This window comes from Poecilia reticulata, chromosome 21, assembly GCF_904066995.2.
Source record: "Poecilia reticulata chromosome 21, P_reticulata-male-v2, whole genome shotgun sequence".
NCBI classification, from domain to species: domain Eukaryota; kingdom Metazoa; phylum Chordata; class Actinopteri; order Cyprinodontiformes; family Poeciliidae; genus Poecilia; species Poecilia reticulata.
This window is the reverse complement of record NC_088850.1, coordinates 5,182,352-5,204,320: the sequence shown is the minus strand read 5'-3', so window position 1 is coordinate 5,204,320 and position 21,969 is coordinate 5,182,352. Positions and strand designations below refer to the sequence as shown.

At 37.1% G+C, this 21,969-nt stretch overlaps 1 protein-coding gene across 2 annotated transcripts; it reads left to right on the top strand.

The window, feature by feature from the left end:
- The first annotated feature begins 347 nt into the window (after nucleotides 1–347).
- kif3ca (kinesin family member 3Ca) lies at nucleotides 348–21,948 on the top strand. Of its 2 annotated transcripts, XM_017302260.2 has the most exons (9): nucleotides 348–2,330; nucleotides 14,569–14,670; nucleotides 14,781–14,903; nucleotides 17,699–17,817; nucleotides 18,577–18,693; nucleotides 18,803–18,911; nucleotides 19,513–19,649; nucleotides 21,234–21,282; nucleotides 21,400–21,948. In XM_017302260.2, exons 1-9 carry the CDS (start codon nucleotides 918–920, stop codon nucleotides 21,409–21,411), a joined length of 2,181 nt encoding a protein of 726 aa, XP_017157749.1. In that variant the 5' UTR covers nucleotides 348–917; the 3' UTR covers nucleotides 21,412–21,948. The 2 variants fall into 2 exon arrangements, with proteins under 2 accessions (XP_017157749.1, XP_017157748.1); XM_017302259.2 differs by having other exon boundaries at nucleotides 21,234–21,948.
- The last annotated feature ends 21 nt before the right edge of the window (nucleotides 21,949–21,969 follow it).

Here is a 21,969-nt window from a genome sequence, read left to right as displayed (position 1 = left end):
CTTTTTGAAATAGTTTGAGTGAATATTTGTCATATTTTATTTTTATATTATCTATTTCTCTAAATAGTTTATATTGTTTGATAATGAATAAACTTTGCACTTTAAAGTTGAAATTATTTTATTGTGCATAGTTGTATCATTTAGAGTGAAATAATAAGATAGTTGTGTTTTTATTATTTCATTTATTTTTTAAATATAAAATTCTATTTAATATAAATTTAATACAAATAATCAAAATTAAAAAATCACTGCAGTGCCTTTTGCATATTGGTGGCAGGCTTGGACAACAATCCACTTGTGATTGGGGGCTAAACTCCATTTCCCATGATCCTCTGTTGCACTCTGCAGTGATGTAGGGTGTGGTGGTTGAATGGATGTGTGTGAGTGATTTATTTATTTATTTATTTTTTCTCTCATACGGTAATGAAGCTCCGTCTCCGCGCAGACTGAGAGCTGCAGATCCGCTCCAGAGCATCTTTCAGCGGGGGGACTGGAAGATGCAGACGTCGGCATGTAGCGCTGCTCCCGGATCTCTGTAGTCATGACGGCCGGAGGAAGATGTGTGAACTGACTTGTGTCATTCCTGGCGTTGTTGGATTTGTTTTTTCCTATCTGGACGTGTTGCGGGACTGAAATGGAGCGTCAATCCGAAGCGTGAAAGACACTGACCGACAGTTTGTGTTTGAGGGCTAAAATTGGACAATAAGCAAAGGAAATCAGAAAGAGGGGGGTCTCATCATTTACAATGGTAATTTTTCTGTCTCTATTTTTAGCCACAATTTCTTTTCTCCATCGTGACATGACCACGAAGCCATATTGAATGCCTTATTAATGATTTTTTTATGGAATATAATTCACAGTCAATTGCTGTTGTTGTCTAATTAGGAATATATTGACCTAATTCAAAGAAGCCAATCATGTCCAAAAATAAGAGCAGCGAGTCAGTGAAGGTGGTAGTTCGATGCCGTCCGTTGAGCCGTAAAGAGGAGTCCAATGGTCCTGCTGGGGGGATTGTGCAGATGGATCTACGGCTTGGACAGGTGATCCTCAGAAACCCCAGGGCGCCACCAAGCGAGCCCCAAAAAACATTCACATTTGATGCGGTGTATGACTCAAGCTCCAAACAGCGAGACCTGTACGACGAAAGCGTCCGCCCACTGATAGATTCGGTTCTTGCAGGCTTCAATGGCACCATCTTTGCCTACGGGCAGACCGGAACCGGAAAGACCTACACCATGCAAGGATTGTGGCTGGACCCAGAGAAGCAAGGTGTGATCCCTAACGCTTTTGACCACATCTTCACGCACATTTCCCGCTCACAGTCCGACAAGCAGTACCTGGTCCGGGCGTCCTACCTTGAGATCTACCTAGAGGAGATCCGTGACCTCCTTGATCCCAACCACGGCAACACCAGAGGACTTGAGCTCAGAGAGAGTCCGGAAACAGGAGTTTATGTTCAAGATCTCACATCTTGCGTGTGCAAAAGTATCAAGGAAATCGAGGAAGTAATGAATGTGGGCAATCAGGCCCGGGCAGTTGGAGCAACAGACATGAACGAACATTCATCAAGGTCCCACGCCTTGTTTCTGATCACTGTGGAATGCAGTCAGCCTGGACCAGATGGGAGGAAACATATTAGAGTGGGACGCCTTAATTTGGTGGACCTGGCTGGTAGTGAGCGGCAAGCTAAGACAGGAGTCCAGGGTGACCGCCTTAAGGAAGCCGCTAAGATCAACCTATCTCTGTCAGCTCTGGGGAATGTTATCTCAGCTTTAGCCGATGGACGTAGCAGCCATGTGCCGTATCGGGACTCCAAGCTGACCCGGCTGTTGCAGGACTCTTTGGGTGGCAATGCCAAGACGGTCATGGTTGCAACTCTTGGCCCAGCCCCCCAGCATTACGATGAGACTCTTACTACCCTTCGTTATGCCAACCGTGCAAAGAACATCCAGAACCAGCCCAGAGTCAACGAGGACCCCAAAGATGCTCTGCTCCGTGAGTTCCAGAAGGAGATTGCTCGTCTCAGGGCGCAGCTCAACCACAGGAGGTTTAGGAGCAAACAGAAGAAGGAGCAGGTGGATGGTGAGGCTTGGGAAAGAGATGGGGATGAAGAGGAGGAGGAGGAGATTGAGGAAGAGGAGGTTGAAAAAGAGGCAGAAGAGTTTGTGAAGCTGGAGGAACAAAGGTTGGAGAAGGAGAATGAAGCCATTAGAGAGGATCAATTCCTGTTGGCAGAGGAGAAGCAGAAGCTCCTGGGGGAGAACGAGAAGATGATGGGTGATCTGAGGAAGAGGCAGGAAGCCACCGAACAGTTGACTGCCAGATACAAGGTGAGTCTCAAAAATTGGTCTTTATTGTTCTCTCTGTCCAATCACTGACTGGTCATCTTCATACAAGCCCGTCTTATTCTAGGATTACATTTTAGCTCTTTACAAACTCAGGCATTTACCATTAACTAAAATATCGGCACTCTAAGTTAGATTTTCAGGGTATTTTGGTGTTTTTACCCGTAGGACTTGGTTCGATTGGAAGCCAAAATTCCATCTTATGTTACATTTTCAGCTGGTGCGGTTCACTTTCATTTTTCTCTGTATCAAACGAATCAGATCATTTTAAGAACCAGTGGGGGTGCTGCATCAAGAAAATGACACAAAAACCTCAGAAAAACTTCCTTCTTTTACACAAAACGTAAACAAAAATGGAGTAGCGTCAGATTTTAGTGGTTGTAGGATTTCTCTTTGTTTTTGGTAAAAGACCACCAACCACTTATCCCACTGGTGTTAGACTCTCACATTTGTTTTGGTTGTATTTACCCAGAATGCCCTGTGCCATAGTCCGCTTCCTGCATTCCTGTGTATGTGAACTCTTGGCATATACATTGGACCAGAGTTCACTTCAACCAAACCAAAACATAGGTTTTTAGGCAAGGTTTTTGCTTTTATGGTCCTCATCAGAGTTCGACCTCACCAAACAAACCAGACTTTCTAAACAAACAAACTGGAGTTTGTTTAAAGCAGACTAAACAGGGCTGGTGTGAATGCACCCTATATTTTCCAATCTGGACCTGTGAAGTTGTTTGTATCTTAAGAAGTCAGCTCTGTCTCTGCTAAATTCAGACACAGGTCACAATCACACATGGCAATCAAAGACTGAGCCAGAACTGCATTAATCACTCGCTCTGATTCATGGGACATATCCGGTCAATAAGTCACTGGTGCAGAATGACTGAGTCACTGAGCTCTATAATCCTGTAGCTGCAGGCTCAACCGTCCAACATGAGACACTGCTGGATCAGCTAACTGGAGGTGATGAGAGGATGAAAGGAAGGGGGCATTTTTTTCTTTCTTCCTTGTGGATTTTTCAAATAATGTTACTAGCGATGCAAACAATTAATCAACTTACAGTTAAATGCAAATTAATGGTTTATTAGATCAAAAATTAGTTATCTATTACGTCAATTTAAACCTCCCTTTCATGTTGTAATTTGGCCTCCATGCAGCAGAGGGCGCCCCTGGTCATCCTCAAGTGCAGCCGTTGATACACTAAGATGGCGGAACCGTATACTAAAAGGGGAAAAAACGGTCCAGAGTCCGGTGTGGGATTAAAAATGCACTTTATGCGGTTCTGATTTGAAATATAAACACTCGACAATGTCGTTAAATTTCACCTTAATAGTGCTTATTCAGCTGAGGGGCTGCATGACGGAGCAGCGTTAGCATATTGTGAAAAACATTTAGCCCTTTATGATATGGAAATAGCTCATTAGCTGATAACTAAAGGCGCTTTTTCCACTAGAGATCCTCTAAATGTGACTAATTATCAGTTGTTTTCACTTTTACTTTAATACCAGAGAGATTTTCATAACCCAGAGATGATTTTGATGCGTTTAGCATTGAGGGAACTAGAGGAGAGTGTGCTAGCATCACGAGAACAACATTGGTTTCTTCTCAAAAGATGATGTGCATGGTTACTAAATCGGATCCTTGTTTGTATTTGTAGAAAACAGAAGTAATAAAATAATATTTCCTTTATATCGTTATGCCCTTTGTTATTATATATATATATATATATATTTTTTTTTTTTAGCAATCCCTGTTTATAAGTTATCTTTTGCTACTATCATTAATTTCTACTCAAATTTCTTCCTGTCACGTTATTCCTCAGAGGACGTTGGGTTAATAGGTTTTAGTGCTAATTTGTTTGAAATGTTCAGAGGCCCAGTGTGCATGATTCACCGGCCAGCTGCTGAGCGATGACAATCCGAAGCGATTAAGGGGAAGAAGTATTTCCTGCCTTTGATTCATCAGTCTTTTTTTGGTTTGGTCAGTTCAGAAGGAAACAAGAACAATCATTTAATGTGACAAACAACGTATTTCAAGACGATCAGTGATGAAGCTTATTCCTCGTGTCAGGAAAAATAAATGTTGGTGTACCTTTGCTGGGCCCATGCTTTTAAATCCACCTTTTACACCCTGTATTAGAGCCGTAAATGGATAATTTCATAATTTGCTGTTGAAATTATTCCACATTACACCTCAGGTAACAGATAGTGGAGATGCCACATTTACGAATTATTGTTGTTTCTATTTTTAAAGATGTAGGTCTTTATCAGGTAGGTCTTTATTTAGTAAACATATTCAAATGGGCTGTTATTTTAAACAAAAAGTTATTTTTTTCCCATCCTTTTGACCAATGAGTCACAGGTTGGCTTAACCAATTAGAGATGAGATCAGATGGTAATGTGTCTTTCAGAAACACGTTAGGCTCACAACAAACATGTAGGTCAGAAACTGTGAAGCTCTGTTGGCTCAGCTGGTGTGTCCATCTGTCTGTTACAGTACATTACGTTGTTGGGCTGGAGGTGTCGTCAGGCAAAGTATATAACCTCCCTTTTACTCTGTGAGATCATCATTCAAGCAGTTTAGACCTGATCATTTGATTTCATTTTCCTCTTTTATTAGTATCACTCTTTCAGAGTTTGAACAGCCAAAAATTGTACTCAAGTAAGAGTAGCACTACTTTAACATGTTTTTACTAATGTAAAAATAAATTACTCACGGAAGAGTAAAATATTTTATAAAACATCTATTCAAATACTGAGTAACTGATCAAATCAATCATTTAATATTTAAAAATTACAGCATTAGGTGGATGAAATTATAAAATTAAGTGGAAATGTTGGTATTTTAAAGACAAAAATGACAATTTTTAATATTAGTCATAAAAATAACAAAATCAGACAAAAGAACATTATTCCAAATCAGTTTCTTTCAATTAAAACTTTAACAAAAACTGCAAATCTGTCTGGTGAATTTTTACTTTAATCATGTTTGTTTTCCAGTAGGTAAGAAATTCATAAAATTACTCAAGAAAAAGAAAAAGGTGCCGCGTGATGAAAATACTCCTAAAAGTTTTTTTTTGTTTGTTTTTGGCCAAAAGTTACTCATGTAAATGTAATTGAGTAAAAGTAACTATTACTTCCCAACTCTGGTCTGGTGATTCAGACACAGACACGGTGCTTCGTCATATTTTTTGGCTTGTTCTTGTTCTGTCCACATTAACTTTTCATGCTGTCATATTTCACTTTGTGCAGCAAATTCTTAAATGAGAAAACTTTGAGCTTTCAGAAGCTGCTGAGCCAAAACTGCACGGATTTGTTTCATGAATTATTCAAGCAAGTCAAGTCAAGTTTACTTGTACAGCACATTTCAGCAACAGCTCAACGTGCTTTACATCATAAAATCTTCATTTGTGAAACAAGCTAAACACATTATTCCACAGCCAAATACTATCATCCACTTACTACTAATCAAAGACGAGATTTAAAGGCACCCAGTGTTTCGGCTGTTTTGAAGTTTTCTGGAAGTTTGTTCCAGATTTGTGGTGCATAGAAGCTGAATGCTGCTTCTCCTCGTTTGGTTCTGGGGCTGCAGAGCAGAACCAGCAGAACCAGAGAGGTTCTGGAAGGTTGATACAACCGCAGATCTTTAATATATTGTGGTGCAAAACAGTTCAGTGATTTATAAACTAACAACAGTATTTAAAAGTCTGTTCTCTGATCGATCTGATTGATTTTTTTTAATGTGAAGATACTGTTGCAGTGATCGATGCGACTAAAGATAAACACATTTAATGAGTTTCTCTAGCTCTTGCTGAGACACTAGTCCTTTAATCCTGGAAATGTTCTTCAAGTGATAGAAGACTGACTTTGTAATTGTCTTTATGTCTCTGATGGATCAAATTGCAAATGCATAAAACCCCACACAGATTTCTTTTGCACTATTTTCCTTTCGCACAATACTTTGTGATTGTCTTTGACAATCAGTCCAAATAAAAACGAAATGTTAAAAATGATTAGAATACTTTTGGAAGACGAGTTTCCTTGAAAACAGTCAAACATTATCTTAAACTTTCAATAAATCCTGAGCAGCTGTTTTCAAGAGAAAGAAAAAGAGAAGAAATTTAAAATATTCTTCTAGAGATAGAAGGCTGATTTTGTAATTGTCTTTATGTGTGTCTGAAGGTTCAGATCTGAGTCCATTTACTAAACCCAGATTTCGAGCCTGATCACTAGTTTCTGAACTGAATTATGTTTATTTTTTAATAGTTTACATGTATGATTTTGCATATTTAGCCTCATTAACAATCCTCCTAATAATCCTAATAAAACTTCTTTCCTCTGAACTTAACTGTTAAATCAGCATTTAATACTCACTGCAGTGAAACAGTTGTATGTCAGTGCAGCTGCTGTTCGCAGCCTCAGGCCTATCAGGAGGCTCCTGTGAATGACTCTTCAGCAGACTATTCTTAGATCCACTTTCTGGGTCAAAACTGCAAGCGTCTCTTTGCTTTCTCCCCAGTCCCTCTCATTAGCGACTGTTTCTTCCTTCTGCTTTTAAATTAATGATGATGTAGAAAATCAGTCCATTGGTCGTATGGTCTCACTGAACTTCAAACCTCCTGCTAATGTAGTTTTCTGGAGCTTCTATACTCTCAAAATGTCAGGATAAATGGCAAAAAGAAAGATGTTTTTGGAGTAATTCATTAATATTAAAACATTTATTTAGAGATGAAACGATTAATCAGATTAATCGTGGTGAATCAATTATTGAAATAACCAACTAATTTAGTAATTGATTAATCGTTAACTGGAGTATACAGACTTAAAAAGTAGAATTTCATTAAGAAAACTGTCAGCAAACTTAATTAAGCCAAAACGTTACAGAAAAATTTAACATTTTGCATTTAAAATAAAAAACCTTCTATGTCTGTAAATATATTCTACTCAGAACTTTGTAAGTGGTAGTTTTAGCTTCACTTGGTTCAAATTCCTTTTTTTATTTGCATTTTTATGTATTCTCATATAGCATCAAAAAGATTTAAGTGGTTAAATGGAAAATGTGCCAATGTTCTATACGATTAATCGATTAATCAAAAGAATAATTGATTGCTAAAATAATTGTTAGTTGCAGCCCTAGTTTTGTTTTTGTTTTTACACAAGTTGGCTTTCTACACTTGTTTTTGTCAAATTAGCCTTTCAAATTTTATAAAGTTGATGTGCCAAAAGTATCTTATTGCCAACAAATGTCCACCTTGTTTTTAAAAATCCAGAGAATTACTTTTGTCTTTTGATAAGAGTGAATGTAATAAAATAAATCTAAAAATAAAAACTCTTTGGCAAACTGCCCAGATGAAGGCGGTGTTGGGAAACAGAGCTTTTTAATTTTTTCTTTTTAACTCATGCATTGTGAGGTTTTGCTTCAAACTGAAGCAAAATATTAAAATATTTGTGCTGATACTTTCCATAGTTTCCAGTTTCATGCATTTTTCTCATTAACTCGTTCTCCAGTTTGTGTTTTGCTGTTGAAGGAAATCAGTGTTGACCCGACATAAAGTTCCTGCACCCTGCAGAACCAACAACAATGACAATGACGTCACAGGATTTACCATGTGCAAAGGACATGACACAAGCTGTGATTTTATGTGAAAGACCAACATGAGGAGATGCATAATTGTGAAAGTAAATAAAACATCCCAGTGGGTAGTGAGTTAATAGATTATAGCTGTGTGTAATTTAATTCCTATATAAATGCAGCAGTTCTGTGAAGGCTTCAGAGGAATGAACACAATAGGCAGGTTGTGTATGAATTTCTAGAAATGTCTCAAGCAGGATAAGGTTATGAGATGATTTTCTGAAATTAACATTTTGCACATTTTTATGCTTCCATTGCTTCTAAAAAAATCCCAAGAGCTTAAAAAACACCCAGACATTTTTTTAGCAAGAAGTTAATGTTTTTTGGTGTCTGGAAAATGAGCCATTTTATAAACCCTCAATGGCTAAGTCAGTCAGTGGGTACTGTGGCGTTACCTAGCAACCCCAGTGGAGCTCTGCCCATTACCTAGCAACCCAAGCACCTAGCACGTTTGAGCAGCTAGTTTTACTGCTGTACAATGGCTGCTGGAAAAGACAAGTGTTTTGTTGTTGACTTACCATCCAGAAACCACATGCTGAATTCTTGTTAGTTGTGCAGGAGGCTCCACTTCTGCTTTTCGAAGATGTACAGTTGTCTAAATAAGAGTGTGTATGTTAAGTTGAGGGGGAAGTGGCCAGAAAACCAGCTCATCAAGAATTGACCAGACTGAAATCTCACTATCTAAGAATGAGTTTGTGCAAAAAATGTAATAAACATGTTTCCTGCAGCACATAGACCGAACCTAGCTTGTTTAAGGAAGCATAATAGGTCAATTTTAACGGAAACACCTGAAGAGGTGAGCATTAATTAGAGAAGGAGCCTAAATCAGCCTAAATTTATAACACTATCATCACAAATGTGAGCAAAACTTTTGAAATATTTTGCTAATGTAGAAAAAAAAACCTGAATCTTGCAGCTATAATGTTTCTGTTAAATAAGAAATGCAATGATTTACACTTGACATGAAGAAATAAATATTGAGAAGGAACAAAACAGCAGCCAAACCCCAAAGAAAAATGTTGAAATCCCTTTGAAAAGTCCAGGAAAGTCTGGCTGCTTGGAAACAAAACATAAAGATACACAGTTCTGAACTCTCCTTTACATTTTTTGTTTGTATAAACTCGAGCTTCAACCATTTTCTTCCAGTTAACATACAGAGCAAACATACAGTCACATGCACAGCTGGATAGAGTGGCGGCGTTTCCTGTTTATCCGGCTGCCTTCCTGTGAAATTAGAGCGAGGAGAAGGACGGAGACATGGCGGCCTGAGTCTGAAGGTTACAGTGTGGGGGAGGCTGATAACGGAGCTCATCTCTGCTCTCCATTCCTCAGCATACAGGCCTGCGAACGCTGAAATATTGATGAATCCACTCTGTGTGTGTGTAGATGAAATCAGTTAACCCATGTGTTCACTTCATGCAAGTAGGACAAGAAACATGCAGATGTAAAATATTGAAAGCATGTTTGTTTTACAAGGCACACAATCAGAGGCGTTTGGTTCTGCAGTCTTGCATCTAAATACCATTTTTAGTGATTATTTTATTAATACTGTAATAATAAAAACAAGAAAAAAAGCTTTTTCATGTTGGCATTTTGATCAAATTACGCTTCCTTTTCCTAATATTACGACTTTATTCAACATTAAAACATTATTCTCGTATTATTTTGACTTTATTCTTGTAATGTTGTGACTTTATTACGCTAGAAAAAAAAGAAACATATTTTATTGTTTTGACTTGAGTTTAAAGTCTAAATTGAAACAAAACAAACAAGATGGCGGCTTGAAATATGGAACTTTGAAATATGGAAACCTGCGTGAATTGGTGAAAATTATATTTCAATTCAATCAAAAACTTCAATCCATAAAATTGATTAGTCGCCCGGCTTTGAGGCTTTAAGCTTAAGTGGCTCAGCATCGATCAGGACAAACATGAAACAGATTCTCAGAAATATCCACCTTATTTCTGCTCTTTCTCCATTCATATCAGTAAAATCAATTGATCCGATTCTTTTTTTGTACAGCACATTTCAGCAACAAAGCAATTCAAAGAGTTTTAAATCATAAAAACAACAAAAATCATCCATTGAAACATTTTCAGGGTGTCGTCATTATTATTTCATTTACTGTGGTACAAAAGCAGCTCTAAACTGCTGGGTTTTTAGTCTTGATTTAGAGGAACTCAGTGTTTCGGCTGTTTAACAGTTTTCTGGAAGTTTGTTCCAGATTTGTGGTGCATAGAAGCTGAAAGCTGCTTCTCCGTGTTTGGTTCTGGTTCTGAAAGCGCTCCTTCTTTGTTCCTTCGCTCTCCACCGTCGGTGTCAGAGACCTGTTGTCGTCACATGATATTTATAGCCAGATCGCTCCAGGCGGGATCCAACCTGGCTGGGACTGGGTGTCTTGATGCGCCAGCTCCGTATGCATCACTTCCCTTCCCTTTACTTCCCTCCGTCAGGAAATTGATCGGTTACAGCTAAAAGAATCTGAGTGTGCACTTTAGTGCAGATTATATGTCCACAAACAAGTCGGCTGTCTGTGCTTGCTTTTGCGTTAAAGTTAAAAGCCTTTTTTCCTCTCACGGTCTCCTAAAAACAAGGAATCTGTAGCAACTAATTGCATTTATTAACAAATTAATGTAATAAATAAAACCAGAGAATACTCAAAGTAGGAAAGAGAAATATTCCTGGTGTTGTATTTTGCTTTTGGGGATGTTTTGGCTTCTTAAACTATCCTTTAATTCGTGTCGATCAGTAAAAATAAGCAAACCACAACAAATCAGGCAAGCAGAGCTGAATCTGCAAAGAACATTTGTCTAATAATGGACTGGAATAACCTATTAAAAGGTTTAGCACACTGCTATTAAAAATAATTTAACAAATTGACAAGATTATTTTAGTATTCCATTATTCTATTGATTATTTGATGATTAATCGGCTGAATAAATTTGCTATTTCTTTTTAATTTAACAACTTAAACCCTTTGTAAAATATTAGAAATACATTCAAATATGCAAATAAATAAATAATTCAGGTCCCCAAATAGACATTTTATTGCCTAAAATGCAACAATGTAGCATTCCTTTAGAGAACGTTTGATTATTTGTAGCAAAGGATGGATCTGCATCTTATCTGTTGATTAGTTTTGGATGAACTGATTTAATTGGATATAAATTGTGCTTAATAGGAGATTGTTTTTCCCCAGAATTTGAACCAGGTGAAGCTAAAAGTGTTTCTGGGTTTAACATAATTACAGACAATCTATATTTATACATTTTTGGCTTAATTATTGTTCTAAGTTTGTTATTCTGTGAACAAATGGCTTTTTCTGAGTCTGTATGCTCCTGTTAATGACTAAATGATTAATATGATTAATCGTTTTAGCCCTACACTGATTTGTACTTACAGGTGTAACATCTTATATTTTCCTCAGGAAAAACTTATTTCAGAGTAGACATTGTTATTTTCATAAAATCTTTTCATCTGCTGAAAGTGAAGCTCCTCCTCTCTGCAGTAGAAGCGCTGAACTCTTTGCTTCTTGCTTTCAGTGTTTGCACCCTCATTGTTATATTTTAATTGGATGTTGCTGCAAACAAAGCTGCGTGCAATGCAAAAATGTCATTTGCATCATGACACTGTTGCATGACCCCGGTGAGGATCCCACACTGAATCCTTTCATCCGAATGAATGAAGCTAAAACCTGAAAGTATTCATCGTCTGAAGCGCTGAGTTAACCTGTTTCAGTCGTCTGTATTTGAGGAATGTGGCCCGGATGTTCGGGACGTAAAAGGAACATGGGAAGCACAAACGGGGAAAATCCCTGCCATGAATCAGTCCTCTATAATGACGCTGAAAGAATATGTAGCAACACAAAGAGTCACACACTGAACACAAAGGCAGCTTGAAACAAAGAGGCTTTCTGAGCTGCGTCCTCCATGAAGGACGCCACTGTACTCCGCAGCAGCTTAAATGTGTTTTTCTTTAAAAGAGCAGTGTGTGCATGTAAATTCAGTTTCGGCAGCACACAGTTGTCAGGGACTCGCTGTCTTTCTGTGTTTAAGTCCTGGAAGGAGGCCAAAACAAAATGTCAGTGGCCTCTGTTTGCATGTTTGGATCTTTCCTTCTTTATGTTGTTTTATTTCTAAATTGTCTGTCAGATTTTCACCTTCAACAACATGTAACATTATGCAATTTGGTAAAATGTACACATTTGAAATCATCATGATGAGAAAGCAGAGGTTTTAAACTTAAGGTGGCAACTAAGAATTATTTTTGTTATCGATTAATCTATGAACAATTATTCTGATGATTAATCGATTAATCAGATAAAAAAAATTGGTAGATTCCGCACTTTTTTATGCAATAATACAAATACATTAAAAGACGCAAATATTGAATCTTAGACCCGCAACTAAGAATTATTTTAGTTATCACTTAATCTATCAATGATTTGTCGATGATTAATTGATTACTTGAATAAAGAATTGACACAATCTGAATTTATTTCATACAATATTAGAAATACATTAAATATGCAAATACAAAATAATTCAAATTCTTTTTAAAATAAGAAAATAAACATTTTATTACGTAAAATTTTAGCAAAGGTGCTTCTGCAGCCAAATAAATACTTCTAATGTGAAAAGCTCATCAATTTTGGCTTGACTTAACACCAATACAGCTATTGCCAATTATTAATTGATGAATTTTGGATTAACCAATTAATAATTGGCTTGTAAAAGTAAATTTTATTTACAGAATTTCAACCAGGTGACGGACGGTAAAACTATACCACCTGAGGAGCTTTTGGTAGATCATATTTGCTGACACAGGAGCATTTTAGTATTGAAATGCAAAATGCATATAGGTTTTGCACAGTTTTGCCTTAATTACTGCTCTGAGCATGTTGTTCTTTCAAGAAATCACCTTTTTGTGAGTCTATACTCCAGTTTGCAATTAATAGATTACTAAATTAGTTGACGATTATTTCAACAAACGATTAATCTGATTAATCGTTTCAGCGCTAGTGTAGATCAACTGATTGAGAATAAAATATATGATAATGAGATGAAAGATCACAGTTTTAATGCATCTAATTAACCTGAGAACCATTATTGGAGTTTAAATATAAAAAGTTACACAAGATAAGACTGATTAAGCAAATTTGAACAGTTGAAATACAAACATTTCATCCAACTTTGGTTGATTATGTGTTTTCAAATTCAAATCGGAAAAAAACAAAAAGGCAAAAGCTAAATATTTACCAAGAAGTTACAGCAAATTATTTGCCTGTATGTTTAGTATTGTAAACATAGTAGGTTTACAATACAATAAAGCAAAATTATAAAAAGTAAAACTGAACCAAGCAATGGAATAAATACTAAAATGATTAAATCCAGTTAGATATTTCCTGGGTTGTGTTAAAAAGCCCAGAAAGACTCTATCTTTATTTTAATTATTAAATCTTAACTAACATCTGCCTCCAGCAGCAATTTAAACGCCTGTGAAATTTAAAATCAGCTGAAAAATGCCTTTGGGGCTCCTTGGGCGTCAAACTGAGGTCATGTAGATGTTTGACGTTGTGAGCGTTTGAAGCTGCCATCAGCGGAAACATTGTGCTGATGGAGCTGCAGGCTGGCAGCTCAGCATCGTCATGACGACAACATCACAACAAGCTGAGCTCTGCTAAAACTTTACATCGCTTCAGGCATGCTCACGTTTCAGGATGAAGTCACTTTGAAAAGTTATTCATATCTTCTGCGTTTTGTGGCAACTTCCATGTATTTGTTTGTGCTTTTTTTATATTATAGATCATTTTTTGCATATAAAAATCTTAAAAAGTGTCCATTAGCCCATCTTAATTATTCGCTGGAAGTTGAATCTCAAGTAGGGCTGAAATGATTAATCGTGATTTATCAACTATTTAAATAATCTTCAACTAATTTAGTAATTGAATAATTGCTAAGTAGAGTATGAAGACTCTAAAATAGGCCATTTTCTGAAAGAACAACAAACTTAGAGCAGTAATTAAACTAAAACTGTACAATAAAAATATATACATTTGCATTAAAGATAAAAATCTTTTGAAGATGTTCACTAAAAGAATACTATATTATTGCATTTTAGGCAATAAAATGTGTATTTTGTTGTACAAAAATAATTAAATTATTTGATTTTCACATTTTATCATGGATTTCTAATATTGTATAAAATACACTTATGTGGTTAAATGAAAAACCTGCAGAATGTGACAATTTATCTGATTAATCGATTAATTGTCAGAATAATTGATAGAAAACTTGATTTCTAAACTAATTACTAGCTGCAAATTTAAACTGTGATTTGCGCTTTTCTTCCTTGAGATCTGATACACTCTGCCAGATACATTTGACATTTTTTATACTATATTATTTATCCTAATAACATTAAAACTTGCAGCTTTGCTCTTCACCCAACTAACTGAATACATTTATTTATAAATCGGGGAACTGAAAACATAAAATGTTTAGTTTCTCCTCCTCATCCACAGCTGGATTTTATTTGCTTGTCTATAAATTGTCAATATTAATCCAGTTGTTGTATATAATTGTGAATTTTTCAGGCAATGGAGAGCAAGCTGCTGGTTGGAGGGAAGAACATCATCGATCACACCAACGAGCAGCAGAAGATGCTGGAGATGAAAAGGCAGGAGATCGCTGAGCAGGTCATTTTCCTTTTAGATAAATGTTGTTTTCACAGCTGCATGTTGCACATTAAAGTCATGTATTTACTGCATAATGTGGTAAAATACTTTGGTTGTTTTTCTGCTTCCAGACTCGAAGGGAGAGGGAGATGCAGCAGCAGATGTTGATCCAGGATGAGGAGGCGGTGGAGCTGAGGGAGACTTTCACATCCCTTCAACAAGAAGTCGAGGCCAAGACCAAGAAACTCAAGAAGGTGACATATTAAAGCGTTTCAAAGTGTACATTTTGTGCCTGATACAAATTATGTTACTTTTGAATATTTCCTTCTGTTCTGACATTAATTAGATTAAATATTAACAATCATAATCTCTCCAGTTCTGACTTTTTCCTGGACACAGCCTAAACTGTGAGTGTTGATAAAAATGAAAATAAGGATCCAGTTTGGGGCATAAAGTAATGCAGAACTGCCCCTCTCCCACCTTTTGCTAGTCAATTGCCCTGTCCCTTATTTGGCGTTTTAGAACACATTTCCAGTTGTTAGAAAACAGACAGTCTTAGAATAAAAATTAAAGTTGCTCCAGCAAACTCTAATAAAGATTGTGCTGTTTAGGACTGTCACTATAACACATTTTGCTGGACAATTGTTATAAACAATAACATTGTTGTTTCCTGACCATTTAATAATACAAGTTCACTTTCTCAAAGACCAAATGCAACAATAAAAAACAATAAACAAAAAGGAAATAAAAAACACAATTAAAACCACAAATGACATGGGAAAAATGTCACCTTGTAAGTAAAATAATCTGCCAGATGAAAGTATTTTTTTTTTTAAACTAATATTATGACTAATTTACTTGAAACAAGATCCTATTTCTTTCTGAAAAGTTAGTTTTGTCTTAAGGTATGTTTAGATGTTTGAAAACTAAAAATACGTGGTAAGATTTTGTATTTTTGCAGTGAGGACCCGGTTGCTAAGCGACAGATACGAACATCAAATGCAGCCTGAAGTGACCCAATTCATATTTTTTGGCAATTCAGATTTTTTTTGCCGGGGCCGATCACACTGTCAGTAAATGCGACCTGTATGCGTTCTGCAGTGTGAACACATACACACTGCAGAACGCATGCGGGACCTGAAAGTGTCCCGCATGCGCACTAGAGGGCGCAATGGACCTTACCAAGCTCCGCCCAGAAACGCCCCTCTAAAATCCCGCGTGGCTGCATGTCTCACAAGCAAAGCCTCGCGGTGCTTAGTTTCTATGTAAACATGGCATTTTTCATTTCGACTGACTCTGCAGAGTATTTCTGAATCGATTAGTGTAGCATTTCTGCCGGATTTTCACAAAATATCAGCCACGACAATGGACAGGGGAACCAACAAGTTCATGTCATCTTTTTTGGACGACATCAAGGTGTTTTAGCCACGCGACGCCTCCAACATTGTGCGCTCACAGCGAAATGCTACGGGTCCATGAGGAAAACAGCAGATTCTCACACCCTCAGCATAAATATAGCTGTGGACAAGATCACTGATGCTTATTGTTCTTGCAAGGCTGGGGAAGTCGGGCATTCATGGTTTAGAGGGTTACTTTTGAAACCAGTGATTTCTGTTGGCAAATGTTCGAATGTGCCTAGGCCTGATACACGGTACTCGGTGCTAGCGTGGCTAACACGATTATAGTTTAGAAAAAATCCTTTTCAGGTAAAATAAAATCTTTAATGTATGTCAGATACGGTACATATTGCATATTGATCTGTTCAGCTAACGTAAGACTGTAACAGGCAGGCTTCAAGGTGTAGAAGTTGTATCGGTACTGCCATTATGCTGTACTTGGCTAAAAGGTTTTCATAATGGATGTGTTTATTATTGACTTTCTTTTTTTCATTCACTAAACACAAAGAAAGCAAAGCAATAATACTTACACCAGCAGACACTCCTTTGTTCTTATTGATCCTATGACGGTTGAGCTGCAAATGCTGTCGTGCACAAGCTTTGATCCAAGCAAGACATTCTGTTTCAGATTTTGGAAATCTGTGAATTTTAGTTCTACAAATACGATCATGATACCTGACATCGCCTGTACAGATACCCCACTGACAGTGGAGAACCACTCTTTTTCGAGTCCTGACGCAAAAACTTTCTGTCGGTCTGCTAGTCCACAATGTACATTATCATGTGTTTACTACTGTAGCTTGTGTTTGTGAGACGGTCACGCACGTGGTAGCTGCGCTGTGACGTAAAATGGGCATTAGCCAATGAAACGCGGCCGCTGTGGTAAGGTCCATAGCGTCAGTGTTCTAAGTGTTCAGCCAACCGCCATAAAAAGAAGTAGTGCTCAGTGTTTGCAGAAGTAAACATGGAGGCTAACGGTAGAGCTTAGCTTGCATATTTGAAGTTGTTGTCTGGCTGGAGCAGCATATTAACAACTTAATCCTCATTATAGTCCGCCATACTTGTTGTTTTTCTTCCCGCTTGCGCGTTCGGATGAATGCAACCTGAACGTTAGGTCGCATTTGAATCGGATACGTATTGGATATGGGTCGAATTCGAAAAAGAATCTGATCTGTGCTGTTCACACTGCCATGAAAAGGTCGGCTATAGGTCGCATTATGTCAAAAAAAATCGGAATTGGGTCACTTCAGGCTGCAGTGTGAACGCACCCTCATTGAGAATTCTAACAAAATTTTCCTGTAAAATGGTGCGTAGGATACCACCAAAGCAGACAGAAAACAAAACTACAAAACAATTTATTAATATTTTAGTGTGCAGAAAAAAATTAATGGGTTTTTCTCCAAAGCATCACTTTGCTAAACGTCAGCAGCTTTAAAATTCAGGCCTCCTTGTTTCTCAACCTGGAGTCAAATAGTGAACAGCATGTCGGCTCTGCAGTGGAGGAGGAAAGCAGAGGAACGAGGGCTCCCATTGGCTGGCCCGTTCGCTACATGGCGGCGCTTCCAGTGCCGTTGCTACCGGCAACCAGGCGGCAGCAAGCTGGAAATCGACTTCTCTGCTCTGTGTTGATCTCTGTTCGTGTTTCCTCCCAGCTGTACGCCAAGCTCCAGTGCACCAAGGCGGAGATCAAGGACGTGAACGACGAGCATGTGAGGAGCCGGCAGGAGCTGGAGCAAACGCAGAACGAGCTCACCAGAGAGCTCAAGTTCAAGTGAGTCCAGCCGGGTTCCTGAGAGCAGAGCCCACACCAAGCTACCACGGGCTGTAGGGGATGGAAAAGAGGAGAAAATTTACACCAAAAACCTTAGGAAATTTTGAGATTAAACACAGAAACTTTCTTGAAAAACAAGGAAATTTCTGAGATTTAAAAGTAAACAACTTGCAAATAAATCTCAGAAATTTCCTCGTTTATTTCTAGAAAATTTGACAAACTTGATTATAAAAACTTTTACAATTTTAGATTAATGTCAGAAGTTTTTGATTTTAAAAAATGGGAAATTTCCAAAGTCGAAAATTCTTTAAAAAGTGGAAAATTTTCGACTTTTGAAATTCTAAAATTCCCAAGCTTTTTCTCAAAGATTTCTGATATGAATCTAAAAATTTCTGAGTTTTGGCTTGCAAATTATCGGCTTTTCAAATTCTAAAAAAAATTCTGATTTTAACCTCAAACTGTCTGAGATTTTTCTTGCAAATTTTAAACTTTTCAAACCAGAAATTTCCAACTTTTTTCTGGGAAATTGTTTTTGGGCGGAAATTCACCCCTCCTTTTTCTCTTCTATCAATAACGGCCCTGATATGCCATAATACCTTTGAGCTTGAGCTTTAAAGGGTTTATAAACATGATGAGAAATTCCAATTCACTGGAAAAAGAAAACGTTTCCCCCCCCCCAAAACCCATTTGCTAATATATTTTGCTGCGACAGCCTCATTTAATTGGACCTGTGCTTTGCTGTGTGTTGTGGACACTCAGGTATCTGATCATAGAGAACTTCATTCCTCCAGAGGAGAAGAATAAAATCATGAACAGGTTGATGTTTGACCCAGAGGAGGATGAGTGGAAGTTCAAGCCTCTTGTTCCAGATGAAAGGTTGGTTCCTCTCATCTTCCACCACTTCTGAATCAGAAATATAACACGGTTTTAATCCTAAATGACCTGTTTTTTTTGTCTCATTAATTGTTACTTTGCGTTTGTACAGTAAATCCTCACAGATGAAGAAAAGACCGGCGTCTGCAGTCGGATACAAACGGCCAATCAGCCAATACGCTCGGGTAGCGCTGTCCATGGGAACTCACTCCAGATACAGGGTAGAGTTACCTATAAAGTTTGCTTTTTACACCTAAAATGATCCTAAAATGAAATGTTCCTATTAATTAATCACTTAACCAATCAATAAAAAAAGGTCAACTAGTAATAATCTGCGGAAAACTAAAAGTGAATGCAGGGATAATAAGAATGGTGTTTAGTTCTGGTCACTAATGTGCATTAATGTTATGTTAGTTTTAAGTAGTGCTGACCCGATACTGATACTGATATGAAAAATATTGACAAATTATGTGTTTTTAAAACAGATTTATAAACAGGAAGTGAAGATTTTTGTCTAATATTTATAGGTGATGTATTCCAAAGTTTGGGAGCCGAAACAGAAAATACGTTCCTGTCACATAAAATTTTATTTTACAGTTAAAAAAACTATATTGCCAATTTTAGGTTTTAGAACAAAGAATGGAAAAAAAAAGAAAATGTATGCAATAGGAAAGAGGGAGAATTATGTTTGTGTGGAAAATCTAGACCGATATTTTGTGCTTATTGCATGCATAACATGCAGCCTTATTTATTTATTTAAAACCTGCAGTGAAATGTGTGATGCAGCATTGTAATCTGGCTCTGGTGCACATTTGCATGTAGGCTGAGAATGTCATGCTGCTGGAGCTGGACATAACTCCTCCCAACACCTCAGCTCTGACGGACGGGGAGCAGAACCAAAGTCCTACACTGAACAAATCTCCCACCAACGACAAAGGAATCTGCAAATCTCGCTCTTGGTGAGCCTGAATATCGTCTTTTACCACCGGCTAAGAATGCTTCCACCACATCCTGTCCAACTTTATTTATGTTAAAAAAGTATTTAATAAAAAAACAACACGTTTGCAGCAACTACCTTACAATGCTGGGTCAAGGAGTCTAAAAAATATTAAAAGTATTACACAAATTTCACATTTTGCACATATTTGTACTTCCATTTGGTTCTCTGCTGCTTCTAGAAGAAGTCCAAGCGATTAAAAAAATAACACCCAGCTGTTTTCTGACAGTAAGTTAATGTTTTTTAGTGTCTGGAATACGAGCTGTTTCAAAAACATCAAGACTATTAAGTCAGAATCGGCAGGCTCTGCCCCGTTACCTAGCAACTCCAGTAGAACCCAGCCCCGTTACCTAGCAACCCCAGTAGAACCCAGCCCCATTACCTAGCAACCCTGAAACAGCTCATTCCGAAAGGAACTGAAAGTAGCCAAAACTAACTAGATTAAAATGTTACCTGAGAATTATTTTGAGCAAAAAATGTAATAAATATATTGTTTTTTATAGCTAATAGATATACCTCATCTAGATAAAGGCAGCATAGGTGACCTTTAATTAATGCCATTCAGGCTTTAATGTCATTACACAGACTGTGAGTCTTTTTGTTGTTGTTAAGGAACATAAACCTGACAGTCATCTGCATAAAAGTGAAATGCATTTACAGAAGTGAGGCAGGTTTCCCACTAACTGGAGTCAAACAAACCATCTGCAGAGTTTGACACATTTTAAAAAATACATGTTAGTAAAGAAATATGAAGAATTATATTTATTTCACAAAAACCCCAATGATGGTATGTCTTTAGTAGTTTAGAAGACTTTCCTCAAACTGCTGCCTTTTTTATTTAAGGCCATTTTAAGATTTGTAAGCTTAATTATTTTTAAATTTCTAACAAGAGTTTGCGTATGCTTTTTTTTTTTTACAGAATGTAAATTAAAAACTAAACAACACATGCATAAATTCACATAAGAGCTCAGACATGCTGAATTTAATGCTAAATGGACTTTATTTAGTTTTAACCTGATACATTTTTGCTTTTATTTGATCTATATATGCTTTCTTGAGCAAAAATGTCCCAAATACCAATTTTTCCATTATAAAAAAAATTTTTTTTGTATATAAAGTTAAACAATATCTGTATAATTTCTTGGGAAATCTTCAAAGCATTTTGTTACTGTGCATTATTTTGTTACTTTAAAATAATTCACATTTATATATAATGTATTTTACAAATATGAGGTTTTTGTTCTACCTTTTGCTTCAATGGTTTTGTAGGTATTACTTATATTAAAATACATTGATGTCCTAAGAGGAAAACCTGCATTCAGGCTGACATCTGAGCCCTAAACGGTTTAGAGTCAATACATCGCTAAATGGGATTATCCAGGATTAGCCACACCCTCCTCCAGATATCTTAATCTCCTGGCTTTATCTCTCATTTACCATTTAATCTCAGTATTGCTGGTTAATCTTTATAATCTGTCTGTAAATTTCAAATTAAAAAAGCTGATTTTTTTTATCATACCCAGTTAATTTGTTGTGCTTTTCTCAGGTGCCAGAGCCAAAAGTCCATCACTTCCTCTTCTTCTAATAATTCCTTGGTGGGTTGTCAGACGGCCGCGCCCGCAGTGGCAATGTAAAGCTTTGTTACAAATAGTTTTTTTTATTGTTATTTATTTGATTTCTTCACTTGTTTTGGCCTGTTTGCGGCTTTAAAGACCTTTAATTGACGCCGGGACACAAACACACACCTTCACCTCTGCTGCCTCCAAAGAAGGCATAAAACAGGAAGCTAACAGACCGGATGAACCTCAGAGACTCCGTGAGACTTCACTCCTTCCGTTCGTTTTGGATCAAGCTGTCCCTTTCTTCTGCATGTTTGAATCAAAGAGGTTTTGAATCATCATTTTCAAAGAGAAAATACAGTTTCACTGAACTAACTGGTGAATTTTGGAGAGAAAAACCGAAGAGATGGATTAGGATCCCACTGAGATATCTATACATATTTCATCTATTCAGGGTATTTCCAGTTTAGGTTTGGTCTGTTTTACGTGTGAAAGGAAGACTTTAATAATTAGCAACATTTTGTCTGTGCTGGCTTTTGGAAGTGACTGCATTAAATAATAATAATAATAACTATGTTGTTGGTCAGATGTGGTCCTGAAACCTGAATGATGACCCTTATCATCCCTGTCCATTCCTCTGTCTGTCTGTGTCTAATTCAACTCAAATGTCTTGAAAAAATATCATTAAAGTGCAGAATGTGATGCTTGTTGGACTTATTTACT